The 14,303-nt window shown below is 39.9% G+C and overlaps 1 protein-coding gene and 1 non-coding gene across 3 annotated transcripts in view; one reads left to right on the top strand and one right to left on the bottom strand.

Moving 5' to 3' along the window:
- HPSE2 (heparanase 2 (inactive)) overlaps window positions 1-14,303 on the top strand; it is a 660,017-nt gene that overhangs the window by 501,417 nt on the left and 144,297 nt on the right. For both annotated transcript variants that reach the window (XM_053207788.1, XM_027062819.2), the window contains exon 7: window positions 2,575-2,668. In XM_053207788.1, coding sequence (XP_053063763.1) covers window positions 2,575-2,668 — 94 coding nt within the window. The remainder of the gene's footprint in view (window positions 1-2,574; window positions 2,669-14,303) is intronic.
- LOC113600415 (U6 spliceosomal RNA) lies at window positions 6,657-6,763 on the bottom strand. Its single transcript, XR_003421408.1, has one exon. It is a non-coding gene; the product is annotated as a U6 spliceosomal RNA (small nuclear RNA).

Here is a 14,303-nt window from a genome sequence, read left to right as displayed (position 1 = left end):
ACCTGGGTGGCGCAGTCGGTTAAGCGTCCGACTTCAGCCAGGTCACGATCTCGCGCTCTGTGAGTTCGAGCCCCGCGTCAGGCTCTGGGCTGATGGCTCAGAGCCTGGAGCCTGTTTGCGATTCTGTGTCTCCCTCTCTCTCTGCCCCTCCCCCGTTCATGCTCTGTCTCTCTCTGTCCCAAAAATAAATAAAACGTTGAAAAAAAAAATTTTTTTTTAAACATAAAAGAACACCAATTACAGTGCATGTGTATCATGTGCCTAGTAATCATATAATATAGTAACAAGTATTCATGTCCTTGGGTGTGTATTAGATTAATATTGCATGAATTATTTTTAATTTTAATATTACTATGTTTTGGGGCACCTTGGTAGCTTAGTCAGTTAAGCATCTGAATCTTGATTTCTGCTCAGGTCACAATCTCACAGCTCAGGAGATGGAACCCTGTGTAGGGATCTGTGCTGACAGCGCAGAGCATGCTTGGGATTCTCTCCTTCTCTCTACCCCTTCCCTGCTTATGCTACCTCTCAAAATAAATAAATAAATATTTAAAAAATATTACTATGTTTTAATATACCTAGTTTCCATGTGGCAAGCTATCTAATCACACTTTAAAAAAAAATCAGTAATGCTAATAGTTAAGTACTAATAGGAAGAGGTTGGGGTTATAGGTAATGAACATGGCCATACCCAGCACTGTGTGTTGTACACAATAAGTGTTTATTGGATCTGAGTCTAGTATCTTTACCAAGAATGAAGTGAAAGGTCATGTCATTGTTTTGTTTTATTCACTAATGAAAGTAACCACCAAATTTTCAAAATCATGTACTTTGACATAGTAATTTTACTTTTAGGATTCTGTATTCATACATAATTTAACCATCAGTCCCCTGTTGTTTATGACCCCATCTTTGTAGCTGAAAATGAAATTAAAATTAAAAAAGAACTAAGAGTTGTTGAATGCCTACTATATGCCATACACTTTAGGTTTAACTGCTTAATCATTGATTAATACTGAGAAGTAAATATGTTACCTCTTTTTTTTTAATGTTTATTTATTTTGGAGAGTGAGAGAGAGAGACAGAGCATAGGCAGGGTAGGGGCAGAGAGAGAGGGAGAACAGAATCTGAAGCAAGCAGGCTCCAGGCTCTGAGCTGTCAGCACAAAGCCCGATGCAGGGCTCAACCCCACGAACCATGAGATCATGACCTGAGCCCAAGTCAGATGCCTAACCACCCAGGAGCCCCCCAGGTGCCCTGATATGTTACCTCTTTTAAGAATAAGAAAACTGAGGCATGTAGAGGCCAATATCTTGCCCAAGTTCACACAGGTAGTAAATAGCTGATTTGGAATTTGAACTCAGATATTTCTGGGTCCAAAACTCATACTTTTTCCAACATACCAATGGTTTAAATGTTGGATTTCGTGGGAATGTCTGAGGTGGTAAAGGAGGCCAAGGGGAAGGCTGAGTAGGTGGAACTCACATCTCACCCTCACTTCAACTAAAGCACCTGCTTTACAATTAAACAAATTTTTTAAAACATTCTAATACATCATGCATTGATATGGGAATATAAAATTAAAAATAATTTTCACATACTTCTATAATATATACTGATAGGTTGATGTCTTATTAAAAATGAGATGATCTATCATTAGCCATCAGCTGGGGAGACCTGAGTGGGATGGAAAAGGCACCCAGGTGCATAAGCATTTATTTTAATTCAGTTGATTTAATTTGGAATTTTGTAAAAATGGGGGTGGGGGAAGTTTAAGATAATAAAGGTCACCTAAACCTGGCCCAGTCTTAGCTTACTCTTCAGAGTAAGGATTCACAAAGAGGGGCCTCACAAAGCTGGATCAATCTGTTTTGGTCAAATGTTCACAACATACTATCAGCACAACTAACACAACCTGATAAAACCCAGAGTGAATGCCGAACTTGTTACTACTATTTTAGGAGAGGGCTGGAAGACTAAGTCGTCTGTCTGATTTATTTCTTCATTCATTCATCCATTCATTTATTCTGGAGCTGGTTGGTAGGAGAGGGTTGACTACAAAGTGAACTGGAGATGAAACCTTTCAGACCCACTCACTACACTGTATCAGATTTTTGTGGTCAGTATTTGTTTTCTTATTTAAAGGTGTGGAAACCTATAAAAAATGTTTGAATATTCTTTCTAAACCTGTCACATACCTTTACTACTTTAAGGTGGGGACAGGGGTGGTATGGGATGGATGTTAAATTACTCTTCCTGGGGGAAAAAAGAGTAAGCTTTTCCTCCATTACTTAATTTGTATTATGGATTCCTGTCCACTCCTACAGAGCAAGCAATGCAGGTTCATGTGACAGAGGTTGGAAAAAAATGACTCCACAAATGGAGGTAGAAATGAAGAAAATAAAAAGGAGATTACTTGTTTGAAAAACACCCAGGGTAAAAACTTTTCAGGATGTGAAAGCCCAAGTGAACTCTGGGCTGTTTCCTCAGGCAACAGAGACCTCTGGTTAGAGAAGTGTATTTGTAGTCTCCTGTTCAAGATTTTACCTGATTCTTATTTTATTTTTATTCCAGTTGCTACATTGATGGCCGGGTGGTCAAGGTGATGGACTTCCTGAAAACTCGCCTGTTAGACACACTCTCTGACCAGATTAGGAAAATTCAGAAAGTGAGTAAAAGTCTCCTGGGAAGAAGGAGTGAGTTTGGGAGTAAAGCAAGGAAAAGGTCCTGGGATCCCAGCTGGATGTTAGCACTGTGGGAACCAGGGTAGAAAAATAGTATAGTCCAGATCTCCCTTTCACAGCTGATGATTGTTGTTTATTGTTTTTAAAATTGAGAACAGTTTGAATGTGCCATTTCAAGGTTTAAAAGCTTCTCTATTTTAATAACAACTATTTTGTAATAGCTTGCTTCTAAATTGTGAGTTTCTTAAGGGAAGGGTAGATTTGCTTTGTTATTTTCTTTTTGCAGGGGCCTATTTGGGCCTACTTTATTTATTTATTTTTAATTATTTTTTTTTCAACGTTTATTTATTTTTTTTGGGACAGAGAGAGACAGAGCATGAATGGGGGAGGGGCAGAGAGAGAGGGAGACACAGAATCGGAAACAGGCTCCAGGCTCTGAGCCATCAGCCCAGAGCCTGACGCGGGGCTCGAGCTCAGGGACCCCAAGATCGTGACCTGGCTGAAGTCAGACGCTCAACCGACTGCGCCATCCAGGCGCCCCTATTTGGGCCTACCTTAGAGAATGATTATGTTCATTCAGTGAAATTCTTGTCTGGGGCATTGGCCATATTTATTGGTTCTAAATAGTGTTAAATATTTCAGCCATATATACATTATTCCTAGGTGTCTTAGAATAGCCAAATAACACCTTACTTTTGTAGAAATGTGGGAGAAGCTGTATTATATTAAGTAATGGCATGTAGGTCCTAATAGCAAGGCACCTTTGGTCAACAGTTCTCACACTTGAGTGCAGTCAAAATCACCAGAGGTTGCTCAGAAGGTTTACAGTCTCACTCCTGATGTTCTGATTTAGTATGTCTGGAGTGGATCTTAGATACCTCTTTCTTAGTAGTCATCTGTCAAGTAATTCTATGCAATGCAGATAACATTTTGAAATACACTGGGTTAGTTAATTCTGAACTGTGAAGACGTTCTGTCTGCAATTTCCATCTGCCTCTACAAAATGATATCACATCTTTTGTTGCCTAGTCAGGTCATTTTTCCAGGTAATGAGGACCTTTTGAACATTCAGCTACATCTTGAGCAAATTAAACAAATCTTTGCAGAAAAATAGCAGTGGGTAAACCCCTATTAATATGGGATGAATGAATAAATGAATGGACAAATGAATGAATGACTCATGTATAAAATTATCTGTGAAATAAAATTATACTTGGAGTAATCATAGAAAAGCACTTTTGATTGGTAGAGTGGTAGTCTATATGCTTTTTTTTTGGTATTCAAATCAATGTCCTGTTCAGATTACAAAAGCTTTTTCAGTCCTCTTTGTTCTCAAAATGTTTTAGCAGCTAGGAAGCCTCAGGCCTTCTGGACTCCTATACCCCAGTCTATCCCTCTGGGGATCAGGTGCACTAGCCAGTATCTTTCTCTGTCACTGCCTCCTACCAAGCAAAGCCTAAGAGAACTAAATAATTTGAAATGTCTCTGCCAGTCTCTGTTTGACATTCATTTAGGTTTTAATATTTAAATATTTAATATTTACTGAACACTTAGCTAGTATCAGGCAAAGTGCCAGGTGCTGGGGATACAAAATGGAATAAGACATGGTCTCTGCTTTCAAGGAACTCAGAGTTTCAAGGTTTAACAGCTGCTTTGAGCAGGTTGCAAAACATTACTTAAGGCAGTCAAATACCCTATTGAACACTGCAGTCTACTAAGCACTTTATGCTAATCTAATATTATATATTATTCTCTAAAAGGAGGGAGGAATGTCTTTCATTCATTCATTCATTCATTCATTCATTCATTTGTTTATTCTTCCATCCAATAGATATTTATTGAGTGTGTACCATGTTCTAGGCATGATTCTAAATGTTTGTGTTACAACAGTATACGTGATAGACAAGTCCCTAAATTTTTGGCTTTTCTGATATTAAATGTAATGACCTGATCAAAAGGCTGTCATTGGAAGTGAAATGATTCAGCGGTATCATGGCACTGAGAGTGAAGGTTCTAACTGTGCTCTTGTAATTATTTAAGTAGAACAGTTAACTCTAGGTCAGAACTAAGACAAAGGTGTTGGGAGTTAGGTTCTTCCCTTTCTCCCCACTACCCATTACTCTCCACCACTGCGTACTTCTTACCTACCACAGAAGGTTCAAAGACTGAAATAAGTGGCTAAGCTCATCTTCTGATGTGTCCAGGCAGGGCCAAAGGAACTTAAAGAAAAGAGCTCAAACCCTGTGCACAACTGAGATTCAGACCTCTCATAGCATGTCTAATGGACTTGGCTGGGAGGGCCAGGTGCAGTTGCAAGGAGAAACAGTGGAGCCTCTAAGAGAAATGACCTGTATAAAGAAGGTGCCTGGCAGGGGTCGGCTAGAATTAGCAGTAGAACCTGATTTCACTTTTGGCTGTTGCAGATAGAACATGCCAGAGGTCCTCTCAGGACCTAGGTTAAGGTTCTGGTTATGATGTGCTGTGCAACAAATTACCCCAAAACTTAGTAGCATAAAACAACGATTTACTGTGTCTATGGATTCTATGGGTCAAGAATCCCCACAGGGCACTATAAGGATGGCTTGTCTTTGGCTCATGATGTCTGAAGCTTCAGCTGAAAGACCTGAAGGCTAGGGTGACTCAAAGGCCGGTGACTGGAATCACAAGGCTCGTTCACTTGCATGTACTGCAGTTGATGCCAGCTGTTGGCTAGTACCTTTGTTGGGTTGATAACTGGAATACCTACATATGAACTGTCTATGTAGCCTGGGTTTCCTTCCAAGGTTCAAAAGTCAGATGCCCAAGAGAGAGAGCCAGGTGGAAGCTGTACTACCTTTTCTAACCTACCCCCAGAAGTCACAGGGCTTCACTTCAACCATAGTGTATTCATTGAGACAGTCATCAAGACCAATGGAGATTTGAGGAGAGAGGAAATAAACTCTTCTTGATGGGAGAATAGCAAGATTCTAGAAGAGCATTTAAAACCAGAATTATTTTTCCAGTCATCTTTGGAAAATACTGTCTGCCACAGTTTCATCTGCCCTGTATCATTTAGTAGCCCTTCCATCATTTCCCTGTCTAGTTTCTTTTTCCAACTTTTCTTTTACAAGCTCTCACCAGATATTGCCTTAAATGGGTATCTGCTGGAGGTGTTGCTGGATCACAGATTCCCCAAGATTTGATTTATGGGGTAGACATTCCCTTGGCTGCACAGCCCGGACCCAGTGGCTAGGGCCTCCAAGATGAGAGTCTCTCTCACCACAGCCCAGGATGTGCTAGGTACTGGTCTGCTCTGGGGAGATGGGGACTGGGAGACTAGAGAAGGGTCACCAAGTTTTGCCAGTTAAAAAGTTGCTTTAGCTGTTCCTGAAGTCCCCTGTGGGTGGGAGGGGGGTCTGGGGAATTAGAGTCCAAGATGCACACCGGCACAGACTGGCCAAACTTTTTTCTTCAGACTTCCAAAACCAGTTTATAGAGGGGCCAAGTAAGATTTTAATGCATATATACCTAGAACCCTCATCTAAAATCTAAAAGTATAATCTTTGTTTCTACTCTATTTTGAGAAGCTCACAGAAATTCTAATGATCCCCCTTAGGCCTACAGTGATGGGAAAAGGGCAGATTTCCTACCAAAATCAATTCATGGAGTGGTTAGATAAATCAGTGATGAGACTGTTTGAATAAGAGACAGAATATAGGATTTGAAGTCTAATGCTTGATTTGGAGTTCAGGCTTAGCTGTGTAACCATGGGTTGGGTTATTCACTTAACTTTTCTAACTTTGTTTATACATCTGTAAAATGATGGTGCTAAGAATACTCTCATCTTTCCCTTTCATGGAGATTAGGAAAGTCACATGCGGCCCTATTTTGTTGATTGCTATTGAATGCTAATCTTATTGCTATTACTATTGTTGTTTGAGTTGTTGTAGTTTTTTATGTCTTTATTTTATTTTGTTTTTATTTTTATTCCATAAAAATATGGAACGCTTCACGAATTTGCGTGTCACCTTTGCGCAGGGGCCATGCTAATCTTCTTTGTATCTTTCCAATTTTAGTGTATGTGCTGCTGAAGCGAGCACTATTGTAGTTATTTTTAATAATAATTCATATGACTGGAGAAGCTTCCTGCTACCTTTATCCTCAACTTGTTCTTTGCTTTTTTTTCTTCTTTCCTCTTTCTTTGAACCCTGGGGAGTATGGTAGGTGATATTTTTGGCATCTGAAAGGCAGTGACTCAATTGCTAAAAACAGCTGTGGTTTTCAAATTTGGACTGCCATTTACAGAAGAATTCTCTGTTTTCTGAGCAGTGGGCAAATTCTGGTTATATGAAAATCTACATTATGTATTTGAAAGCCAAAAGAGACAGTGTTTGGACAAGCCACTCCTTTGGATGATCTACACATTCTCTCCCTTCTATTAGAATAAGGATAATCATTTGTACTTTGGGAGATGAGTCAGGGGAAAGAGTTGAGAATCTAACAATGTAAGCAAGAGTCAGATGGGAAAGTAAGAGATGTTTCAGATACAGTGCAGATGGTATAGTGTGGATACCTGGGCTGACTCCAAAACAATGACATAAGAACCAAGAAGAACCACTTTGGTTTAAGTCACTTGGACCCTATGATTTGTGTCTTCATCTCCTGGAGGAATCAGAAGAGGAAATAACACTTTTTGATATTATTTTCAGCAATTCAATAAGCACAGGAAGGAGTTGGTGAAATCCCAGTCATAAGGGAAGTATTTCCAAAAGTACTGTCCATATGATTGCATTTTGAATACTAAATAAACTGGACAATTTGCTTCCCTAATATTTGAAAAATTCCTTCCTTCTTCCTTCCTTTCTTTCCTTTACTTATCAACTGTTTATAACACTCTTAGTATTTTCCAGGCCCCTGATGATTAAATGGTGAGAAAGACTTACATGTGGTCTAGACCTTGTGGTCTAGTGGAAAAATAGTTAATGAAGCAAGCAATGATAATAAGATGTGATGACTCTTATAACAGAGATGTATAGGGTACTATGGGCACCCATGGTGGGAAATACCTATCTTAGTGTATAAAAGAAGGGCAGTCCTTCTAGAGAAAGTGACATTTAGGCTAATACCTAAAGGACAGGCACCTTCTAATTTATTTAGTTCTGAGAGTCTGATCAGAGGACTACCTGATATATGGTGGAGAGAATGGTTTATATGGTTCATAGTATGACCATTATCGTTCTTTTGTTAATATCATCATTGCTTATGATTGCTTACAGTATTTAATGAAGATGAACTCTTTTGAAGTGTCTTTACTTTTTCCAATATATGTGAGTTGCAGGATTAAGGAAGTAGGTGAGGCAGAAGAATATTTAATCCTTTTGAAGTAATTAATACATAAAAAGGAAGCTTTTGCTCTTAGCCAACCTTCTGGTTTACCCACTTATTTGAGCCTCTTAGTATATGAAAGGGGAAGGGGATTAAAAAATAAGTTATTCTTGAGTATGATACAATAACTAGAAGCACAACTAAAGGAAAAATGAGAACAACAGTAGTGTTAACCTTTTGTGAAGAGAAGTAGAAAATGAAAATGACATTACTAGGGTAAGAACAGTAGTATCACCACAAAAGTCAGTGTTTGATTCACTCATTTATTTGTTAAAGGTTCATTTCAGTGTGCCATTGCCTGTTTACCATAGTGCCTATCTCGTGGCAGGTGCTTAATAAATGTTAGTGGAAGGGAAATAGGCAGGAAGGGGAAGGTAAGCGAGCAGAGGAAAACAGTGGAAGAAGTGTAAAAGAAGTAAAGTAGTGTCTCTGTCTCATTCACATTTGGATCTGCTATCTCAGCTGTTCACATGCAGAAGAATCTAATCTGCTCCTAACTATGCAGCATAGTGTTGACTAGATAGAAATTGATTCAGACAGCAATAAATGGGCTGTGCTTACATGTAGGCATAGTAGGAGAGTTTCTTCTGGGTATGTGTTGAGAGGTGAAGGAAAAGTCTCTTTGTTGTTCAAAATAACATTTCAGTCTGATTACTAATGCCAGATATTTCATTTGAAAAAAATAACCTTTCAGGGGCACCTGGGTGGCTCAGTCAGTTGAGTGTCCAACCTCGGCGCAGGTCATGATCTCACAGTTCGCGAGTTCGAGCCCCACCATCAGGCTCACTGCTGTCAGCGCAGAGTCTGCTTTGGATCCTCTGTTTCCCTCTCTCTGCCCCTGCCCTGCTTGTGCTCTCCACGTCCCCAAAATAAATAAGCATTGTTAAAAATGTTTTAAAAAGAGAGAAGAAAAAAATAACCTCTCATTCTACACATTAGGGAGAGGATGCAAAATGTAAATAACCTGAGAAGAAGTAAACTACACTGGTTCAAAGTCACACTAAGGTGTTAATATCAAACAGAAGGTCCTTTCCCAAGAGCAGATTTGCATAGGCGGGGAGGAGAAACACAGGCCAAGGATATACTCAAGAGAGTCAGAGTACCCCAAATACAAATGGTGCCACATGAATATCTTGGAAGACATCCCTGAGTGTCTTAAGTTTTATGGGGACTGAAATTCATACAACAGGAAACTCTTTAAGAAAAAGAAAACAAAACAAAATTGCATGTTTTAGAAATATATCTGACCACATGAACACAGTACTAGGGCCCCCTTCCCAGGATACCAGCAGAGGCCTGTGAGAGTGGGAAGCTGGAAGTTCAAGCTTCATGAACTTCCCAGTAAATTAGTTTCTGTGATGCCACTTGGCTGTGTATTTACAAATGGGACAGTATGACCCAAAGGAATCTTTGGCTCTTCTCTTTCATATAGAAGACACTAATAATAAATAGGGGAATCTAGCTGGAAATGTATGTTTACCACAAAAGAGCTCCAAAGCTTTAGTTGTTGTCATCTTATGAACCATATCTCCTTGACTCTTAAACACAAATAATTATAAAATGTACCATAATTTAATATAGCCAGGGAGTGGAGGAGAGATAGGAGATAGGATAAACAGCTGGCAAATTTCAGCTCACAGGTTTCTTTTGAGATTGATTATAAAAAACGTTCTGATTTCAAAACCATTAAAATGTGAAAAATGCATCATTAACTTACAGAAATACAGTAACCATATTACTTTTGAGGATACAAATGCCATTTATTGAGTGCATCGTATATTACTAACCCATTGAAGAAACCAGTCACTTACTCAAAGCCATTAGTAGTAAAATTAGAACTCAAGGCCAGGCCCACCTAACTCCAGAGCCTACACTCTTATCCAATCCACTCTTCTTTTTTTATTTTTTTTATTTTTTTTATTTTTTTTTAACATTTACTTATTTTTGATACAGAGAGAGAGCATGAACAGGGGAGGGTCAGAGAAAGAGGGAGACACAGAATCTGAAACAGGCTCCAGGCTCTGAGCTGTCAGCACAGAGCCCAATGTGGGACAGGGACAAAGTGCAAGCAGGGGAGGGGCAGAGAGAGAGGGAGACACAGAATCCAAATAAGGCTCCAGGCTCCAAGCTGTCAGCACAGAGCCCAATGTGGGGCTTGAACCCAGAAACTGTGAGGTCATGACCTGAGCCAAAGTCTGATGCCTAACTGACTGAGCTACCCAGGCGTCCCTGTGTCTTATTTTAAACAGCCTTCTCTAATGTGAAATTATTTCATTTTAGCTTATATTGTCTTCTAACATTTTTAGAATCACGTTTTTATTTACTCTGGAATCTACTTTGTAAAGGTGCAAGATAGAAATAATCTGCTTGTAAAGTCAAGTTTAGAGAGCTCCCAACCGGGTATCTAGACTATGAATCTGATTTGCTATTATCAATGCATGCAGCTAGTGTTTTCACAATTTGAAAGTGAGAGATTTTGTAAGCAATGGCAAGGATCTGGTGTGGTGAAGGAAGGGTGTGGGGGAAGTGGATGTGACACGAGGGTCACATCCTCCTAGGGCTTAGTTGACTGAGGTACAGACTTTGGCCTTGGTTCCCACTTTCCCACCCTTCAGTATGAAAATGGCTCCAGGAAAAGGAATGGTAGGTGATCCCCACAGGGTCCTGAGAGGTCCATCTATGACCTGAGCTGAAGTTGGATGCTTAACCGACTGAGCCACCCAGGCGCCCCCAATCCACTCTTCTGCATCTACCATACCTGTTAGCCATTTATTTTGTAGCCAATATAATATTTGTATTCCTAACCACCCAGGATTAGGAAGACTTTTAATAGCACTGAATGTCCTGATGAAAGAACATCAATTCGATGCCACAATCAGTTGATATAATCTGGCATAGGTGTCCCAGAAGTTAGAGTCCAATGCAAGTTATATACCCCAATGTTAGGTAATGTCTAATATTACCACAGTGTTAGATAGTGGAAGAGGACTGGGCTTTTGAGGGGGTGATTTGCATTTATTCACTTGACTTCATTCTTACATCCCATGTGCACAGGCTTTTGGTCAATGCATAGTGAGTTCTGGTTATGTGCAAGGCAATCACAATGCAAAGGTATATGCTGCCCATAGACACTTGGAGGAATGGCCCTGGGGACAAATTGTGGCTTGGGGTAAAAAGCTTCTTCAGGAGGAATAGGCACCTTGAGGTAACCTTCCAATTTTCCACATGGAAGGGGGGATTATATGGTTTGTCTTGAATGAGACAAAATTACTTCTGAGGATGATAAAGCCTGACTCGTCAGTGGGTAGACTGTCCAGTAAGCCTAGGGATTGGTTACTCATGGAAAATAACTGGGGAATGGAGGAGGAGTCATTCTTGGGTGAGCAGCTGCTGTCCAGTCTCTCCCTCTTCTAGCACTTATCCTTGATCGTAGACTCTGCTTTGGGACTCTGAAATATTCTTCCTTATTTTCTTGCATATACTAATAATTTCCTTGGCTCCCCTGTGACTTTATCTTCATTGTGTATTCTCTTATTTTAATTTTATGTTTTGTTGCAATTATATACATTTGCTTTTCTGTGGTTGGAGATAACAAGAACAGAGAATTCAATTTTAAATCCTAAAAATGACACATAAACAGAAGCCACAAATTAAAAATTGATCTGATACCAAAAGAAAATGGGTAAATATGGCACTCCGGAACAGGGAGATGATAGAAAGCAATTATACAGAAAAAAAAAAAAATTAATGAAACTGACAGGAAGTACATTAGACAAAAGAAATAAATCAGGAAGAATGTGATAAGATATTAGAATGGCTGAGCTCAGAATAGCCTAGCTTGTCTAACCTAAGAAGGACATATTAAATATGGAGGCATTTTAGTCACCCAGAAGCTTCCAGGTCTCCTCAAATAGGGAAATTCAATTAGAAAGTAGATAGAACCCTGAAGTGGAACTGTGAGGATTTGGTGTTTGCTCTTATGGTTTTGAGGTTATTAGTTATCTCCACTGAAACTTGGCCTTTTCAATAGTAAAATATTATCTCCCTCATATATTAACAAATAAGTTATTTCATTATATTATTATTTAATGTACTTAATAAGCAAAGTACCAGTCAAGCGACATGCCAGGTACTTAGATACTTCTATAAGGCATACAGAAAAGGAAAAAATGTGGCTTTCTCAAGTATTTCCAGTATAGTTGAAAGACAGGCAAACAGAAGATTATAATTCATTTTAAAAAGGTCAAGGTCAGAGATAGGTTTGAAGAACTTTGGAGCCCAAAGGAGAGATGAATTAATTTTCTAAAAGTTTGAGGAAAGTTTCACAGTGGAAGTAAGATTTGAAATAAGCCAGAAAAAAAAAATTAGACAACATGGAGGAGGAGTGGGTAGGGGAGGAGGCAATTAGTAAAAACCTAAAAGGAGGTCCTATAGTTGGAAAATGATAAGTCCACTCTGTGGTGAACCATAGGTCTTGTGGGGAGGAAGGGGAGAAGAGACAGCTAAGGGGTAGTTATGAAGGGTCTAAGATACCAAGGTAAATGAAGCAGTTGGCATGTATCCTGTGGGCCGGTGGTTCTCATAATCATTGTACCATGTCTAACGTACTCCAACAGACAAATGGATAAAACAGACTAGGGGTTGTGTGTAGTTACTGGCTCCTTAGCTTTTTTCCGAGTTGGAGAAACATTTCATACTTTCGGTGAATGAAAAGAATGTAATTGGGGCAACTTTGAAACCATTCTTTTTATTTTTAAGTAAATCATTCCCTAGATCGCTTTCAATATTATCATAGCACATATACCAGTTAACAACATCGACCTCTGTGAACACATGATTGAGTTCTTCTGCTGGTAACGGCCAAAATACACAAGAAGGATGGACAGAAATGCAGAGTGTTACTGAACTCTCACCTGGACCTCTAGTAAATACAATAGGGAACAAAGAGGCAGGGGCACCCCAAGAAGTGCTTTGTGCGTAGGTGAGGTTTAAGAAGCCTCCTGAAGCTATTTGGCTCCTTCTAACCAGTGATTAGGGACCAGTTCTGGTTACTCAAAGAGCTACTGCTCTTCCTGAAGTCCTGGGGAAGGTTGATTTCCAAGTAGATGAGATGCTGGAATTAATGGACTCCAGGTTCTTTTGGAGGTTGGGCCTCCTGCCAGGACTGATTAGCCCAGCTGGCCTGTCCACTATTCCTGTTTTATTGCTTCCTTTCTCATTAAGGAAGGTGTTGGGTTTGGATAACCATAAACAACATGTCTGCTGCTACAGGACCACCATCTCTTGCATAGCCAGTGGCTGAAACCAGGCTCTCAGGAGTCTTTTTTAAAGACTTAGATCACAGTTTTGGAGAAACAGGAAAAGGAAGCCCAAGTTTGAAAACATGCCACATAAATGATTATTTTCCTATTTTCCTCTTTTTTTTTTAAATTCAAAGTGGCAGGGAAAATAAAACTTTAAAAAGTAAAATAAAACCAGTACTGTTTTCCTCATTCTGTTTTCTCTCTCACCCCTGCTCTCTCAACATAGTCACATGGAACAGTCCTGATGTCCTCAACCCCTGAGATGGGAGGGAAGGGAGTTGGAGGCTTCCCTTCATATCAATCTGCCCCCAGCAGGCCCAAGGAGTCTGAGCAGCCACTGACCACTTGCTGAGCTGTTATGTGGGTGCCTCATGGCTCCCTTGTCTACTTGGGCCCAAGGGCTGAAGTCTATTTAGGACCACAGAACCCTTAAAAGAGAGCCAGCCACCCAGCCCCTCTCTAACCTCACTCCAGTAATCTCAACACTCGTACTTCTTCCCCCACCCCAGACAATGTGTTCCTTAAAATGACCTTCATTGGCACATCATTTCTCACCAGGAACTGTACCCTTGTTCTTTCCAGTCCTGCAATTTTCTCTCTTCCAGCACAGGGAGAATCATATTTACTCAGAAAACCACAGTGTTGAACTATAGCCCTCGGTTTCTTAGAGTTTCACTTTCTAAGGGAATTTTGCAGCTGGTTCCATCTGCTTGTCCCGATTTTTTTTCTCTCCTCTTTTCCCCATGCTGATTTCTTCCCCAGTCCTAACCAGCACCCAGCCTCAGTACCTTCCCCACATGTCACCATGATGGTCTTCTTTGCTCATGGTAGACACACAATTCATCAAACCTCTCACCATGTCCCAAATGGTAAATGCTCAGAAAATCCTTGTTGATTTGTACCAACTACTCCCAGAACTTTTAGTATTAATACTTTCTAGGAATCTCTCCCC

This window comes from Acinonyx jubatus, chromosome D2 (genome assembly GCF_027475565.1).
Source record: "Acinonyx jubatus isolate Ajub_Pintada_27869175 chromosome D2, VMU_Ajub_asm_v1.0, whole genome shotgun sequence".
In the NCBI taxonomy this organism is placed as follows: Eukaryota; Metazoa; Chordata; class Mammalia; order Carnivora; family Felidae; genus Acinonyx; species Acinonyx jubatus.
Note: the sequence above shows the minus strand (reverse complement) of the source record. Positions and strands in the feature narration are given on the sequence as shown.